The 18,663-nt window shown below is 41.5% G+C and overlaps 1 protein-coding gene across 6 annotated transcripts in view; it reads left to right on the top strand.

Moving 5' to 3' along the window:
- The window catches only part of SRPK2 (SRSF protein kinase 2), a 239,063-nt gene that overhangs the window by 43,057 nt on the left and 177,343 nt on the right, over positions 1-18,663 (top strand). Inside the window, exon 2 of one of the 6 annotated variants that reach the window (XM_019660134.1) lies at positions 6,864-6,959. The exons of the other annotated variants lie outside the window; for them this stretch is intronic. Within the exon in view, the coding sequence (XP_019515679.1) occupies positions 6,941-6,959 (19 nt within the window). The 5' untranslated portion in view covers positions 6,864-6,940. The remainder of the gene's footprint in view (positions 1-6,863; positions 6,960-18,663) is intronic. 6 annotated transcript variants of the gene reach the window in all.

Below are 18,663 nucleotides of genomic sequence, written 5' to 3'. Positions count from 1 at the left end.
GGCCCAGAGCAGCATGTGTGGGCCCAGGTAAGCGGAGGAGGGTGTCCTGGGGCGGAGTGTTCATGATGGGAGGGCACGGCCGCTGCCCTAGGAGTCAGAGCCCAGGCAGGGTGAATGCAGGACCTTTCTGAGCGGGCGGCGCGGTGTGGGATGCTAGAGATGCATCAGGGTGAGGGCAGAGTCCAGAGGGGAGAGCAGAGCGCGTGGGGAGGCAGAGCCCAGGCGGTCCCCACCGTGTGTAAGGGGTGACCTGGACTGGGGCATGAGGACTTAGTCATAGTGATATATGGAGCTTAATTTTCTCATCTTGATTTTATTGTAGTTCTCTGGACCATCCTTGTGTTTAGCGTTTGAGGATAATGTTGCAACAGGTTGGCAACTAACTCTTAGGTGGTTTGGGGGAGAAAGTTCTTGTACTGTACTGTACTGCAATTTCTGTGTTTCAAAACTGAAAAAAAAAAGACAATATCTAGTCTGGCTACTGAATTGGGGAGTGGATTGTAGGGTAGCAAGAGTGAAAGCGTGGAGACCAGGAAGGAGGTGGCTGCAGCATCTAGTCTGGCGTGGGCAGGTGGTCTTAGTGAGCAGGTGAGAAGGATCAGATTGGGGATTTATTTTGAAGGTGGAGCTGACTGGATTTACTGATGGGATGTGAGATAAGAGAAGAGTCAAGGATAGCTTCTTGGTTTTTTAAGATTTGAGGAACTGGGGAAAGATGATGTCATAAATTAATTAAAAAAAAATAGGGTTTGTCAAAAGACCTGGTTTCTAGTCTAAGCTCATCCCTTGAGATGGTGTGTGAACTTCTGTTTTGACATTTCCAGCTCTTGGTTGCTTCATGTGGACAACGTGGTATCAAATCTTTACAGTGGGACCAAGGGGCTACATTAGCCATACCAAGTCTTGCTTTTAACAAGATATGTGATCGTCTCTTGTGACACTTTGTTGAAGAGCTGCAAAAATATTCATGTAATTGCAAACCTAGCTACTTTACACCTATCCTCCAAAAGTATTAATGAATTAATCATTAATTTCCAAAGAACTTGTTAGTGGTGAAATGAAATACTTTGTCTTTGATCCTATTTTTGTTAAATGTTTTTATCACTGACTTGGATGAAGACAGATCACTTGATTATCAAACTAGTATATGTAGGGATGTTGAGAGCTGCCCTTGGCGGGAGGAGACAGTTGGGATTTTATAGACGTCTTGCTTGAATGAAACCACATCTAAGTGATTGTTACTGATGAATAGCTTCAGTTAACCTCCTAATGTAACTACTTCATGGTGGACTTCCTAAGAGGAATATTAGGATTATTGGGTATTAAATGGTACTAGATATGAAAACTCTAGGATGATGCCTGACTGGTGTACCCGATAAACATGAGGAGCACTCCTCTCCAGTCAAAAGGTAGACCATCCTTGCTTGTTCATGCTGATTCGTTTGTCAGTTATGAGTTGTTTGGTCAAAATACTTTAAAAAAAAAGATTTTATTGGGGAATTGGGGAAGGGGAACAGCGCTGGGGAATCGGGGAAAGGGGAACAGACAAGTTGCTGTCCTTTTTGTTCTTCAGTCTAGTTGTGGAGGACGTCGCTTCACTGGCCCATGTTGGTATTGTGATCATTGNGAAGCAACGTCCTCCACAACTAGACTGAAGAACAAAAGGACAGCAACTTGTCTGTTCCCCTTCCCCCAATTCCCCAGCGCTGTTCCCATCCCCCCACTTCCCCAATAAAAATGTTAAAAAAAAAGAAACACTAAAGAAATTATAGTAATAAATTTGCTTTGTTTTGTTTAGCATAAACGTTTAAAATATGTAACTCCTTTTTTTCCTTTCCAAATGATTAAATTGGCAGAATTTTTGTGTTAGAGCAATTAAGGGAATTAAGGTGAGAGATGCTGAGCAAAATGTGAATGTTGGCTTTCAAGGTTTATTCTTGTATCTTGTTTAGGGATATGTGTGGGTGTTTGTGTGATTGTGAGAGAAAGAAAGAGTGTGTGTGTGTGTGTGTGTGTGTGTGTTGTGTGTGTGTGTGTTTTAAAGCGTAGATACTGCTTTTAATCTTTTAAAAATTAATTTGCCTTAAATATACAGCAAAACCAACCTATAGACAACACTGAAGCTGAAAAGAAAATGCAAATATTTTAAGATTTGATGAACTGGACTACTAGAAAAAGATGTCTTGATTATTTGGAAAAATAACTGGAAAAAAATTTAAAAAGCTGTTTATGCTTTTTTTCCCGCCCTCTTCCCTATTCATTTACTAGAACAACAGTAACCATAAGAGTGAATGCTGAGAGTAAAAACTAAAGCTTGTTAATCATTAATGTTTCTCAAATATGTTTTTAAGAATGTAGAAGAAAGGAGAGGAAGGTAATTTTAAAAGGCCTAATAATCTTGCTAATGAGTGCTAAAAACATGTTAATAAAACCCAGAATATCCAGAGGCTCTTGTATCTAAATCCCTATATTGTGAGTGACTAATGTTTAATAGTAGATAATTCTATTTTGATTGTAACTCTTTGCTATATTGAAAAGGACATTTGCAGTGATGAAAAATTGTGAGTCTTCGATTAGCATGTGTAGAATTTTAAAATAATATATTAGTAACATTTCCACAGAAATTAGAGATATGTAAAGGGTGATATTGTGAAAAAAATATATATATAACTATGACTGCCTGTCAATTTTGAAATATTGAGTAAATCCAGCAGTTTTTTTACATGCAACAAATTTCATTTTCACTCTTTTGGATTTGTTTTTATTTTACTTGGGATGTGACTCCTTGGTTTACTTGAAAATATTGCCTGGGTTTTGTTTGAAAACATGAATTTTACTCGTGTATGTAAGTTACTGTTTTATAAATTGGCTTGTAATCATTTGATTTGTGACTGTTTTTGGAGCACCTTGTGTAGTTAAAAACTGTACATGTGATGTACTGATACCTCACTGCTCTCCAGTGCCAGGGTTTTATACTGGGGTCCAGTGACAGAGACTGAAGGACATCCTTGAACCCAGGAATTATATGCATTCTGTAGCACCTGAGTTCTGTTTTGGAGAGGGTTAGAGCTTTCACTCAACGTTTTCAAAGGAGGTAGGAGGAGCATGTGTCAAAAAAAGGTTAAGTAAAAGATGAATTAAGCTAGCATATTGACAACTGAAGGGCAAAAGAAGCGTAAGGTTAGTAATAGTTCTTTGCTATTAAGGATATGACAGAAGGAGCATGTAAAAGGTTCAAGTGCTGGGCCGGCCGAGTGGCGTGTTGGTTAGGAGTTGGCTTGGGACACCAGATCTGAGCAGTAGGGCCCCGGTTCGGATCCCACAGGAGGGCCAGTGACGCTGCGCCCTCTACAGCTAAGATGGTGAACAACAGCTTGACCTGGAGCTGGGCTGCTGTGAGTTGCCGGCGAAGGCGTAGGCTGCAGCCTCTGCTGCAGTGGGCTGCCGTGCTACCATGAGTGGCTGGCAGCTGGCGTGAGCTGCCAAGAGCCGCCATGAGCGGCCGTCCAGTGGCCGGCGTCCGATCTACCTCACCCGGGAAGAGCGCAAGGATAATACCAACATGGGCCAGTGAAGCGACGTCCTCCACAACTGGACTGAAGAACAAAAGGACAGCAACTTGTCTGTTCCCCTTCCCCCAATTCCCCAATTTAAAAAAAAAAAGAAAAAAAGGCTCAAGTGCTGAGTGACGTTTCTGAGTATTCAAATAGCTTTGATTAGGGAACTTGGTATAGGACAGTGATTCTTAAACATTTTGCTCTGAAGATTCTTTTAGACTTTTAAAAATTATAGAGAAGACCAAAGAGCTTTTAAAAAGTGGTTTATATTATCAATTGACATTGTATTAGAAATTAAAATAGAAAAACTTTAAAAATGTTAATCAATTCATTTAATAGAACAATAGTAAACACATTGCATGTTAACATAAACAGTATATTTTTAAATGAAAAAATAGGTATATTTTTCAAAACAAAATTAGATGAATGACATTGTTTTATATTTTTGTAAATCTCATTAATGCCTGACTTAATAGAAGCTAAATTCTTATGCAGTATGTTATTTTGGCTGAAATATGTGAGAAAAATCCTTAAACCCATCCTGTGTCCTCGCATTTGCAGTTTTCTGTAAAGCAACAGCTTCATTCTTTTTTTTTTTGTAAGATTTTATTGGGGAATCGGAAGGGGAACGGACAAGTTGCTGTCTTTTTGTTCTTCAGTCTAGTTCTGGAGGTGGTCTGTGGAGACACTTCCCTGTATCAACTGTTTGGATACTTCAGTTGCAGTTTGTATAGGAAAGTCAGTATACATGCTTGATTCTTTCCTTTTATGTAGTGGATTCAAACTCTTCTGACTGACTGGCTTTTCCCATGCTGACTTAAAGCATTACTTAGGGATTGAAACATGTTTGTGCGCTATTATGGTTATTGGTGCACATCGTTCCATCTGTGCCAGCAGTAGCTTCTTCAGGACTGCGAATAGTCAGTGGCAGAGCTGGGTCCACCTGTATGGGACCTCTGCGCCCGCATGCTGGAACTGAGCCGCACATGCTGACGTGCCTAGAAGAGACGGAAGGCTCACTGAAGATCTTTGAGAGTGTTGTTAATTAATTTGTTTTTGATCAGCACAACAAATAACTATTTCTTCAGTGTGCTAAGGATAGAGTAGATTAATGCTCTGGAGAAAGTAAAGCAAGGTAATATGAGATAGTGCTAGTGAATGTACTAGGTTAGGCATCAGTGAACAGAATACTGTGTACCTGGAGTCTGTAGGATAACAATCTTGCCTTTAATGGACCAAAAACCAACCATGGAGGCATCAAGTAGGGCTGAGTTGCCTGAGTTTGTGGATACAGAAGGAACCATCTCCTGAAAGAGTAGTTGAAAATGGAGCTCAGAAATGTCTGCCTAAGGCTTCGAGATGGAATTAAGTTTATTAAGATTTGGGAGACTGTACTTCTAATTCTTCTAATTACGTCATAAAAATAATGCTATAATTAAAATGGCAACCTATCCTCCAGTGAAACCTGTAGGAGAGAAATCTCTTGGCTGTGAAGTTAAAAGGCTCCAGAATTTCAGTCTCAGGGGTTTCTGATCTTGAAGAAGCAGTTTCTCTGGCTTTCTTCACTGAGGCAATGGCTGTTAGAATTTACTAGGGGTGAAAGGAGGAGCCGGTGGGGCCTTTTTTGGGGAAACCCAAATACCTCTTTTTTTTTTTTTTAAGATTTTTTTATTGGGGAATTGGGGGAAGGGGAACAGATAAGTTGCTGTCATTTTGTTCTTCAGTCTAGTTGTGGAGGACGTCGCTTCACTGGCCCATGTTGGTATTATCATTGCGCTCTTCCCCACTGAGGCTGTCACTTGCTGGCCATTGGACGGCCACTCCCCACTCACGGCAGCTCAGGAAAGCTCGTGCCCGCTGCCAGCCAGCCCCACTACAGCCTACGCCGTTGCTGGCGACTCACGGCAGCCCGGCTCCAGGTCGAGCTGTTGTTCATCATCTTAGCTGTAGAAGGCACAGCGTCACTGGCCCGCATGTGAGATCTGAACTGTGGCCCTGCTGCTCAGAGCCAGCCAGGGCTCCCAAGCCAACTCTTTTTTTTTTTTTTTTTTTAAGATTTTGTTGGGGAATTGGGGGGAGGGGAACTGCGTTGGGGAATTGGGGAGGGGAACAGACAGGTAGACACATTGCTGTTTTTGTTCTTCAGTCTAGTTGTGGAGGACGTCGCTTCACTGGCCCATGTTGGTATTGTGATCATTGCGCTCCTCCCAGGTGAGGCAGATCGGTCGCCGGCCTCTGGATGGCTGCTCACGGCAGCTCTGGCAGCTCACGCAGGCTGCCAGCTGCTCACACTGGCTGCCAGCCACACACTGTAGCTTATGGCAGCCCACCACAGCAGAGGCTGCAGCCTACACTGTCGCCGGCGACTCACGCAGCCCAGCTCCAGGTTGAGCTGTTGTTCACCATCTTAGCTGTAGAGAGCAGTGTCACTGGCCCTCATATGGGATCCGAACCGGGGCCCTGCTGTTCAGAGCTGGCATCCCAAGCCAGCTCTTAACCAACGCGCCACTCGGCCTGCCCTGGTCAAAATACTTTTAAGGAAAGGTAGTTTGAATCCTTCCAAAAATTTGTTTCTGTTGTGTGTGTTTGAGTTGGCATTTCTTATCTTGAAGAAACCTTCCTTAGGTGAAGTTTTCAGCCAGTTAGTTTGATTCCATTAAGGGAAAGGTGTGAGCGATGTGTCCACAAATCGTTACTGTAATGTTAAAGGTGTAGATCTAATACACATAATACATAATTCCACCTCTTGGAAATTAATGAACTATTTCCATTTTGTTCTTAAAATAATCACTCTAAAGCCAAGAACACTGTCCCCTGTGTTCTGTGTTAATATGCAGTATCTTGTACACTTTGGTGCTGAGTAAATTACATTGTACGTAACTGAGAAGAAAGACTGCATTGTTTTTAGCATTCTGAACAGTGCCAGTACTATAATCTTATTTATGAGCCCTTGAAAGAGTAACAGACTGTCTGCAGTGCCTCAGATATGATGTATAGCAGGTGGTTCAGAGAGGTTTCTCTGCAGTTGTGCCTTGTGGTTTGAAGTTGGAAATTTTCAGGATGAAGTCGTTTCTGCTTGACATTTTCTAACATTGTTGGTGGGGATGCCGACTTCAGCATTTGTCACTGCCTGTGTTCATAGGAGGCTTCACCTTCATGTGCTTTTGAATTTTGTCATGGAAGTTGTATTGTATACTTTTCTCTAGTGTTTTTTTCCCCCCAGCATAAAATTTCAGTGTTCATGTAGATGTACATTCTTATTGTTTCTTTTCATAGGTCATTTTTGACCCAGTGTTTTCTCTCTAGCTGCACCCAGGCTATGAGCCAGGGAGACTAAGGTGTTGAGGGAGGACAGGACCGCTGAGCTGGGGAGACCATCCTGGATGAAGCGGAGATATGTAGGTGAGCAATGAGATATCTGTGTAAACTTAAATCAAAATGATTAAATTCATGCAACAAAATTGGTCACTTTAAAGGGAGCAATTTAATGGCAGTACAATCACAGTGTTGTACAGTCACCAGTTCTGTCTAGTTGCAAAACGTTTATTTCATCACCCCAAAAGAAACCCGGTATCCATTAAGCAGTTACTCCCCATTGCCCCCTTTCTCTAACCCCTGGCTACCACCAGCCTGCATTTTGTCTCTGCATTTATCTGTTCTGGATATTTCATTTAGTGGAATCATACAACATGTGATCTTTTTTGTCTGGCTGCTTTACACTTTGCATATTTGCATGATCCAGTTGTAGCTTGAATCAGTACTTATTTCCTTTTATGGCCAAATAATAATCCATTATATGTGTATGCCACAATTTGTTTACCCAGTCATCCACTGATGGATAATTGGGTTGATTCCAACCTTTTGGCTGTTGTGAATAGTGCTTCTGTGAACATGTGTACATGTATTTGTTTGAGTACCAGTTTTCACTTCTTTTTGTGATATAATTAGGAGTTGAACTGTAAAGCTATATTTAAATTTTTGAGGAACCACCTACCTGTCCCCCCCATTTGATATTCCCTTACACAATGTATGAGGGTTTCTCCACATTTGTACTAACTTATTAGTTTTTCTTCTTTTCTTTTTTTAAAAGATTTTATTGGGGAATTGGGGGAGGAGAACAGCGTTGGGGAATCGGGGAAGGGGAACAGACGAGTTGCTGTCCTTTTGTTCTTCTGTCTAGTTGTGAAGGACGTCACTTCACTGGCCCATGTTGGTATTATCATTGCGCTCTTCCCAGGTGAGGCAGTCGCTTGCCGGCCATTGGACGGCCGCTCACGGCAGCTCACACTGGCTGCCAGCCACTCAGGGTAGCTCACGGCAGCCCACTGCAGCTCCACTAAAGCCTATGCAGTTGCTGGTGACTCATGGCAGCCCAGCTCTAGGTTGAGCTGTTGTTCACCATCTTAGCTGTAGGGGGTGCAGCATCACTGGCCCTTGTGTGGGATCCGAACCGGAGCCCTGCTGCTCAGAGCTGGTGCTCCCGAGCCAACTCTTAACCAATGTGCCACATGGCTGGCCCTCTTTTCTTTTTTTTAAAGAAATTATAGCTATCCTTGTGGATATGAAGTGATACCTCATTGTGGCTTTTACTTGCCTTCTCGTAATGATCAATGATGCTGAGCACCTTTTTATGTGCTTGTCATTTGTATATCTTTGGAGAAATATCTATTCAAGGCCGCTGCCCAATTTTTTATCAGATTGTCATTTTGTTGTTTAGTTGTCTTTGTTATATATTCTAGATGCTGGAGCCTTACAGATATATGATTTGTTAACATTTTCTCTTCTGTAGGTTGTCCTTCACTTTCTTGATAATGCCCCTTGGTACAGAAAACTTTAATTTTGGTGGAGTCCAATTGATATGTTTTTTGTTGTTGTTGCATGGGCTTTTCTTTGTATAAATAATCTAAAAACCTGTTGCCAGATTCAGGGTCATGAATAACTTTTCCCCTGTGTTTTGTTCTTAGAGTTTTTGGTTTTAGCTTTTATATTTAGGTGTTGATCTATTTTGAGTTAATTTTTGTATATGGAGTGAGGTATGAGTCCAACTAATTTGGAGTGTGGATACCCAGTTGCCCCAGCACCATTTATTGAAGAGACTGTTTTTTTTTTCCCTTTGAATGGTCTTGGTGTGCAAACTTTTACTTTTGTGTATATGAATATGGGTTTATCTAGAATTAACTTCTAAGGAGGAGCTGTGTATGAAAGGGTCTTTTGGGGTCAGAGTCTGGCTTTGGTGGTAAATTGGGATTTGTCATTTGTAGATTGGTTTTATAAATATAACTTTATTTTATATTAAATGGTTAAATTAGTGCTGATTTCATTTTGGCCTTTCATAAGATATATTTTGTTTGCTTGTTAGTTCAGTACTCTGCAAGCAGGCTTACTGGTTGCCTTTTCTGAAAATTTGTAGCTTATTCTATAATTTATTCTTAAGTAATTAAGTAATTAAGTAATTCTTAATTACTAATATACTTTTAAAAAATGAGAAACACAGGGCCGGCCGAGTGGCGCAATGGTTAAGAACTGGCATGGGACGCCAGAGGGCCCCGGTTCGGATCCCACATATGCGGGCCGGTGACAATGCCCTCTATAGCTAAGATGCTGAACAACAGCTCAACCTGGAGCTGGGTTGCCGTGAGTTGCCGGCGATGGCAGGTGGGTTGCCATGGGCTACCGTGTGTAGCCAGCAGCCGCAGTGAGCGGCTGTCCAGAAGTCGGCGACTGATCTGCCTTGGCCGGGAAGAGCCCAATGATGGTGCCAACTTGGGCCAGTGAAGCAACGTCCTCCACAACTAGACTGAAGAACAAAAGGACAGCAACTTGTCTGTTCCCCNGAAGCAACGTCCTCCACAACTAGACTGAAGAACAAAAGGACAGCAACTTGTCTGTTCCCCTTCCCCCAATTCCCCAGCGCTGTTCCCATCCCCCCACTTCCCCAATAAAAATGTTAAAAAAAAAGAAACACTAAAGAAATTATAGTAATAAATTTGCTTTGTTTTGTTTAGCATAAACGTTTAAAATATGTAACTCCTTTTTTTCCTTTCCAAATGATTAAATTGGCAGAATTTTTGTGTTAGAGCAATTAAGGGAATTAAGGTGAGAGATGCTGAGCAAAATGTGAATGTTGGCTTTCAAGGTTTATTCTTGTATCTTGTTTAGGGATATGTGTGGGTGTTTGTGTGATTGTGAGAGAAAGAAAGAGTGTGTGTGTGTGTGTGTGTGTGTGTGTTGTGTGTGTGTGTGTTTTAAAGCGTAGATACTGCTTTTAATCTTTTAAAAATTAATTTGCCTTAAATATACAGCAAAACCAACCTATAGACAACACTGAAGCTGAAAAGAAAATGCAAATATTTTAAGATTTGATGAACTGGACTACTAGAAAAAGATGTCTTGATTATTTGGAAAAATAACTGGAAAAAAATTTAAAAAGCTGTTTATGCTTTTTTTCCCGCCCTCTTCCCTATTCATTTACTAGAACAACAGTAACCATAAGAGTGAATGCTGAGAGTAAAAACTAAAGCTTGTTAATCATTAATGTTTCTCAAATATGTTTTTAAGAATGTAGAAGAAAGGAGAGGAAGGTAATTTTAAAAGGCCTAATAATCTTGCTAATGAGTGCTAAAAACATGTTAATAAAACCCAGAATATCCAGAGGCTCTTGTATCTAAATCCCTATATTGTGAGTGACTAATGTTTAATAGTAGATAATTCTATTTTGATTGTAACTCTTTGCTATATTGAAAAGGACATTTGCAGTGATGAAAAATTGTGAGTCTTCGATTAGCATGTGTAGAATTTTAAAATAATATATTAGTAACATTTCCACAGAAATTAGAGATATGTAAAGGGTGATATTGTGAAAAAAATATATATATAACTATGACTGCCTGTCAATTTTGAAATATTGAGTAAATCCAGCAGTTTTTTTACATGCAACAAATTTCATTTTCACTCTTTTGGATTTGTTTTTATTTTACTTGGGATGTGACTCCTTGGTTTACTTGAAAATATTGCCTGGGTTTTGTTTGAAAACATGAATTTTACTCGTGTATGTAAGTTACTGTTTTATAAATTGGCTTGTAATCATTTGATTTGTGACTGTTTTTGGAGCACCTTGTGTAGTTAAAAACTGTACATGTGATGTACTGATACCTCACTGCTCTCCAGTGCCAGGGTTTTATACTGGGGTCCAGTGACAGAGACTGAAGGACATCCTTGAACCCAGGAATTATATGCATTCTGTAGCACCTGAGTTCTGTTTTGGAGAGGGTTAGAGCTTTCACTCAACGTTTTCAAAGGAGGTAGGAGGAGCATGTGTCAAAAAAAGGTTAAGTAAAAGATGAATTAAGCTAGCATATTGACAACTGAAGGGCAAAAGAAGCGTAAGGTTAGTAATAGTTCTTTGCTATTAAGGATATGACAGAAGGAGCATGTAAAAGGTTCAAGTGCTGGGCCGGCCGAGTGGCGTGTTGGTTAGGAGTTGGCTTGGGACACCAGATCTGAGCAGTAGGGCCCCGGTTCGGATCCCACAGGAGGGCCAGTGACGCTGCGCCCTCTACAGCTAAGATGGTGAACAACAGCTTGACCTGGAGCTGGGCTGCTGTGAGTTGCCGGCGAAGGCGTAGGCTGCAGCCTCTGCTGCAGTGGGCTGCCGTGCTACCATGAGTGGCTGGCAGCTGGCGTGAGCTGCCAAGAGCCGCCATGAGCGGCCGTCCAGTGGCCGGCGTCCGATCTACCTCACCCGGGAAGAGCGCAAGGATAATACCAACATGGGCCAGTGAAGCGACGTCCTCCACAACTGGACTGAAGAACAAAAGGACAGCAACTTGTCTGTTCCCCTTCCCCCAATTCCCCAATTTAAAAAAAAAAAGAAAAAAAGGCTCAAGTGCTGAGTGACGTTTCTGAGTATTCAAATAGCTTTGATTAGGGAACTTGGTATAGGACAGTGATTCTTAAACATTTTGCTCTGAAGATTCTTTTAGACTTTTAAAAATTATAGAGAAGACCAAAGAGCTTTTAAAAAGTGGTTTATATTATCAATTGACATTGTATTAGAAATTAAAATAGAAAAACTTTAAAAATGTTAATCAATTCATTTAATAGAACAATAGTAAACACATTGCATGTTAACATAAACAGTATATTTTTAAATGAAAAAATAGGTATATTTTTCAAAACAAAATTAGATGAATGACATTGTTTTATATTTTTGTAAATCTCATTAATGCCTGACTTAATAGAAGCTAAATTCTTATGCAGTATGTTATTTTGGCTGAAATATGTGAGAAAAATCCTTAAACCCATCCTGTGTCCTCGCATTTGCAGTTTTCTGTAAAGCAACAGCTTCATTCTTTTTTTTTTTGTAAGATTTTATTGGGGAATCGGAAGGGGAACGGACAAGTTGCTGTCTTTTTGTTCTTCAGTCTAGTTCTGGAGGTGGTCTGTGGAGACACTTCCCTGTATCAACTGTTTGGATACTTCAGTTGCAGTTTGTATAGGAAAGTCAGTATACATGCTTGATTCTTTCCTTTTATGTAGTGGATTCAAACTCTTCTGACTGACTGGCTTTTCCCATGCTGACTTAAAGCATTACTTAGGGATTGAAACATGTTTGTGCGCTATTATGGTTATTGGTGCACATCGTTCCATCTGTGCCAGCAGTAGCTTCTTCAGGACTGCGAATAGTCAGTGGCAGAGCTGGGTCCACCTGTATGGGACCTCTGCGCCCGCATGCTGGAACTGAGCCGCACATGCTGACGTGCCTAGAAGAGACGGAAGGCTCACTGAAGATCTTTGAGAGTGTTGTTAATTAATTTGTTTTTGATCAGCACAACAAATAACTATTTCTTCAGTGTGCTAAGGATAGAGTAGATTAATGCTCTGGAGAAAGTAAAGCAAGGTAATATGAGATAGTGCTAGTGAATGTACTAGGTTAGGCATCAGTGAACAGAATACTGTGTACCTGGAGTCTGTAGGATAACAATCTTGCCTTTAATGGACCAAAAACCAACCATGGAGGCATCAAGTAGGGCTGAGTTGCCTGAGTTTGTGGATACAGAAGGAACCATCTCCTGAAAGAGTAGTTGAAAATGGAGCTCAGAAATGTCTGCCTAAGGCTTCGAGATGGAATTAAGTTTATTAAGATTTGGGAGACTGTACTTCTAATTCTTCTAATTACGTCATAAAAATAATGCTATAATTAAAATGGCAACCTATCCTCCAGTGAAACCTGTAGGAGAGAAATCTCTTGGCTGTGAAGTTAAAAGGCTCCAGAATTTCAGTCTCAGGGGTTTCTGATCTTGAAGAAGCAGTTTCTCTGGCTTTCTTCACTGAGGCAATGGCTGTTAGAATTTACTAGGGGTGAAAGGAGGAGCCGGTGGGGCCTTTTTTGGGGAAACCCAAATACCTCTTTTTTTTTTTTTTAAGATTTTTTTATTGGGGAATTGGGGGAAGGGGAACAGATAAGTTGCTGTCATTTTGTTCTTCAGTCTAGTTGTGGAGGACGTCGCTTCACTGGCCCATGTTGGTATTATCATTGCGCTCTTCCCCACTGAGGCTGTCACTTGCTGGCCATTGGACGGCCACTCCCCACTCACGGCAGCTCAGGAAAGCTCGTGCCCGCTGCCAGCCAGCCCCACTACAGCCTACGCCGTTGCTGGCGACTCACGGCAGCCCGGCTCCAGGTCGAGCTGTTGTTCATCATCTTAGCTGTAGAAGGCACAGCGTCACTGGCCCGCATGTGAGATCTGAACTGTGGCCCTGCTGCTCAGAGCCAGCCAGGGCTCCCAAGCCAACTCTTTTTTTTTTTTTTTTTTTAAGATTTTGTTGGGGAATTGGGGGGAGGGGAACTGCGTTGGGGAATTGGGGAGGGGAACAGACAGGTAGACACATTGCTGTTTTTGTTCTTCAGTCTAGTTGTGGAGGATGTTGCTTCACTGGCCCATGTTGGCATGATCACTGTGCTCTTCCCTGGTGAGGCAATCAGTTGCCGGTCATTGGTCAGCTGCTCACAGTGGCTCCCGGCAGCTCACACCGGCTGCTGGCCGCTCATGCTGGCTGCCAGCCACTCACGTAGCTCATGGCAGCCCACTGCAGACCTGCTGCAGCCTACGCCGTCGCCGACGACTCAGAGCAGCCCAGCTCCAGGTCGTGCTGTTGTTCATCATCTTAGCTGTAGAGGGCGAGCATCACTGGACCTCAATGTGGGATCCGAACCGCAGACCTGCTGCTCAGAGCTGGCGCTCCCAAGCGAGCTCTTAACCAGCTGAGCCACTTGGCCAGCCCCCAAGCCAACTCTTAACCAATGTGCCACACGGCCAGTCCCAAATACCTCTTTTATCATTTGGTAGAAGCATCACTCAGTGAGGTCTTAAAAATCCATAATTCGTGGTACAAACCTGGGTCCATATTCCTCCTAACAAGGATTCCAACTCTCCAAAGTGGGAGACTTAGCAAGATCATTGTCAGCACCTTCGGCAGTGCTGGAATGAGTGGACACATCCTCAGTCAACGTTCTAATGAAATTACTTTGACCTTGCGGAAGTGGACTTGAAGTTCACAGCTTTATAGTCTTTCCCTTTTCATGGCTTTTCCCCTGTTCATGCCTTTCCCCATTTAAAAGGAAAACAAAACCTAAGAATTTCTGTTTCCTGCCTGCCTTACCCTGTAGTTATTACTCTTGTTCTCTTCATTGTCTTGGCAAGGATAATCTAATGGATACCTTTTATAGTATTAATAGTGTGTTAGTTCTTATATTGGGGGATGGGCCCACCATTGTTTGCTTTATAATTGTGTTATTTAATTGAATGTATATATGAGGTGTGATCATAAACTATGGTGAATGTTTAAATTAAAAAAATTATTACAGTAAAAGATACATTGCCATTAGTCCCCCTTAAAATATTACCCCTTGCTTCAAACACATTTATCCCATTGTTCTTGCTATTTTCTGAAGCAGTTCTGGAAGTCCTCTTTTGTGAGTGTCTTTAGTTGCGCTGTCTGGCTGCCTCGATGTCCTGAATCATTTTGGCTTTGGGGAAGAGCCAGAAGTTGCACGGTGCCAGATCCAGTGAATAATGTTTTTATTTGACAGATTGCCGTGTACCAGAAGTGATGTGTGACACGGAGTATTGTCATGATGGAGGATGATTTACAGCACACTTTAAAACACACTGGCTCTCAACTGTAGCTCACACCCGAGTGACTGAACTCAACAAGTTGAAACTTGTCACACTGTTACTAAGGTTTGACGTGCCGCTTCCCGTACTGAAGATCCCTGCCTCTCTGTTGGATGGCACTCGGCAGTAGCATTCACTGTAGTTTTTTATTACACCTCATACTATACATATTCTTTTTCATATAGCAGATATTACATGTTTTTTAGAGAATAATCTTTGTTTATATTTCCATGTTCATTTCTTATTTGCTTCTCTTGCCTTGAGCTCTAGTGTTTCTCTATGTGTTCATAGTATTTGGGCCTGCTAGGTGTATTTCCCCTGACATCAGTCAGAAGCGGGGTCACACAGCATTATGCAGTGGAGAAATTAGGAAAGTCAGAAGACCTCCCGTTTGTAAATTGAAGGCGATGAGAGAGATTTTCTCTGTTACCTGGGATAATTGTGAGGCTCAACCTAGATGAACTTTGCAAATTATAAAGGGCTATACAAACATAGGGAGCTTTTGGTAATCACAATGATAATAGGTGCAACAAAGCTTTGACTTGTCCAAGGTAACACAAATAACCCTACTTGGAAAATCAGAAAGTTACCGTATTTTGCTGTGTATAATGCGCTCCCGTGTATAATGCGCACCCACATTTTGGGCCCATACTTTCAGGGAAAATAGCTTTCATTTTAATTTTTTAATTCAAATTTTTTATTTGTGTACATTTAGGTACTTGATTTTTGTATTATAAAGGAATTTTAGCATTTATTTTTTTTAACATTATGGTACAAGAAATTTTATGTAACAAATAATTACAAAACACAAGAACAGACATAAGGTACAAGAAATTTTATGTACCAGTAACAAATTTACGATATTTACATATCGTAGAAGGCCAAGAGCTCTTCATTGTTGCAGTTCAACAAAACTGATTTTCGTATTACAGGGTATTATTTTGCATATGGATATTGTTATTGATTTCTAGAGTTACACTTTTAACTTGCAAGCTAGTAAATAAAATAAGCTAATAAATAAAAGAAATAAAAGAATTAGAAGCATTTAAATATATACAGAATTAGTACTACCCATATATAATGTGCATCCTTATTTTTCCCTCATAAATTTGGGCAAGAAGTATGCATTATATACAGCAAAATACGGTACACTGTTAGTGATTGGAGCACTCTACAATACAGAGTGTGCTTCTCTACTACTGTGAGGTTTCCTTCATGCCTCCTGCATGTCTTCAGTGATATTCTGCCTCTGCTGCCTTGTCTTTGTAACCAGAGGCAGGGGTGTGGGCCTGGAGGGATTTGTTCTGACCCTGAGGACTACTTCCTTGAGGTTTGCCTTTGTTTTTCACTACCCCGCCTTTCTGTTTCTTTTGCTTCTCTGAGCTTCGTGACTCTCGTATCCCTTAGCTACTTTTTTATGTTCTTTAGTCCGTTAGAGTACTCTTGCTCTGGTTTTGCTAACTGAACAGTGACCCCTAACCTTTTTTGGGCTTTTTATTCTGTTTTTATTGTAACTTGAAACAGTTAGTTCTTTCTCTATCTCTCCCTTATCTTCAGAGCATTCCCCCCCGCTTTTTTTTTTGCCCCTTCTTCTAGTATTAGAGCTTATAAAACTTGTCAGGTACAGCAACTCCTGAGTACAAGACCGTCCAGTAGTTAGGACACAGGCCGGTCTGTACTGAGCCCTGGCTGGGACATAGGAGGAACCAGCTGAATAGGGGAGGAAGTGACAGCAGAGTAGAAGAGCACAGCGAGGAGCGTCATTGAGGTGGTCTGTGGTGGTAGAAGAGACGATACAGAGACAGAGCAGCCTGTGGTCAGTGAGGGTGGGGTCCGGGGTCTGGCAAAGACAAGTGTAGGTGTGGTCAGTGGGAGTTTCAGGGAGTGCCATGAGTTTCTCACACACCCACTGCTAGTGCTGCTTCATCTAGTAGAAGGCAAAGAGAAGTAGAGAAAATTGTGTTAATTTACACAAGAAAACTGGTATCTGCAGGTAAATTACAAAAGTGGTTGACCAGTAGTTTTTGTTGTGTTATTTTTTATATGGCACTGTAGCTCCCAAAGAGCAGCTTCTTACTTAAAAAAAATTTATTTTAATTAAGATGTATTTTGTATACTATAAAACTCACCCATTCAAAGTACATAATTCTGTGATATTTAGAATGTTACATAGTAGAGCCACCATCTCTAATGTTTAATTCAAACACATTTTCATGACCCTGTGAAGAAACCCATACAGTTAGCAGTTGCTCCCCATTCTCTCCCCCCGCCAGCTTCTGACATCCACCAATCTGCTTTCTGTCTGTCTGGATTTACTTATTCTAGAAATTTCATACACCATTTTACCTTTTTGTTTGGCTTTCACTTGAGGTAATGTTTTTTTTAAAATTTTTTTAAAATTTAAAATTTTATTTTATTTTATTGGGGAATTGGGGGAGGATAACAGTGTTGGGGAATCGGGGAAGGGGAGCAGACAAGTTGCTGTCCTTTTGTTCTTCATTCTAGTTGTAGAGGACGTTGCTTTACTGGCCCATGTTGTTATTGTGATCATTGCACTCTTCCCAGCTGAGGCAGTCAGTCAGCGGCTCCCGGCAGCCCACTGTAGCCCAAAGCAGCCCAAGGCAGCTCATGCTGGCTGTCGGCCACTCACAGCAACCCAGCTCCAGGTTGAGCCATTGTTCAAAGTCTTAGCTGTAGAGGGCGCATCTTACAGGTGCAGCTCACTGGCCCGTGTGGGAATTGAACTGGCAGCCCTGCTGTTCAGGGCTCGCACTCTAACCAACTGAGCTATCCAACTGCCCAGTACTTCATCCTTTAAAAATTAAAAAACATTTTTGAGGTCAGCCAAGTGGCGCGATGGTTAAGAGCTGGCTTGGGACGCCAGAGGGCCCTGGTTCGGATCCCACATATGAGGGCCAGTGATACTGCCCTCTACAGCTAAGATGCTCAACAACAGCTCAACCTGGAGCTGGGCTGCCGTGAGTCACCGGCGACGGCGTAGGCTGCAGCCCCTGTGGCAATGGGTTGCCATGGGCCAGCGTGAGCGGCCAGCAGCCACCATGAGCGGCTGGCTGTCCAGAAGCCGGGACTGATCTGTCTCGCCCGGGAAGAGTGCAATGATGGTGCCAACTTGGGCCAGTGAAGCAATGTCCTCCACAACTAGACTGAAGAACAAAAGGACAGCAGCTTGTCTGTTCCCCTTCCCCCAATTCTCCAGCACTGTTCCCATCCCCCCAATTCCCCAATTAAAAAAAAAATCTTTAAAAAAATAAACATTTTTTGGCAAAATACACATAACATAAAATTTGTCATCTTAACAATTTTTTTAACACTAAAAAACAATAGTTATTGTATAAATGGAAACACATTTACAGAAGCCAATAATTCCATCAACTAATAGAGCAAATTGTTTTCATTTTCTGTTTTACCTTCCACTTGTCCATATGCACATACTTGTATAATATTTGCAAGTAGTAAACATAGCCTATAATTTTGGATTTTCCTTTTTTCACTTAACAATATCTTAAGCATTTTTATGTGGTGCTGCATAATCTTAAAACTGATCACTTTTATATGGCCATTTATCTATACTTCTAAAGGAAAGTGAGAATAAGTCAGATTTTGAAGAGGACATACACCGTTACAAATTTAGAATTCTTTTGTCCTAAACTTCACTTGTTGCTTTGATTTGACAACCATATATTGCATGCACTGTGCTGACTTAGAATGAACCATCTTAACCATTTTAAAATATACACTTAAGTATATCAACATTGTTGTACAGCCGATTTCCAGAATTCTTTTCATCTTGCAAATCTGAAACTGTGCCCATTAAACAACAGCCCATTCCCTCTCTCCCCAGACTCTGGCAGCCTCCATTCTACTTTCTGTCTCTCTGAATTTGACTACTCCAGGCACGTGATATAGGT

Source organism: Hipposideros armiger, unplaced genomic scaffold, assembly GCF_001890085.2.
Source record: "Hipposideros armiger isolate ML-2016 unplaced genomic scaffold, ASM189008v1 scaffold_312, whole genome shotgun sequence".
NCBI lineage: Eukaryota > Metazoa > Chordata > Mammalia > Chiroptera > Hipposideridae > Hipposideros > Hipposideros armiger.
The sequence above is the reverse complement of the archived record's forward strand: the minus strand, read 5'-3'. Positions and strand labels throughout refer to the sequence as shown.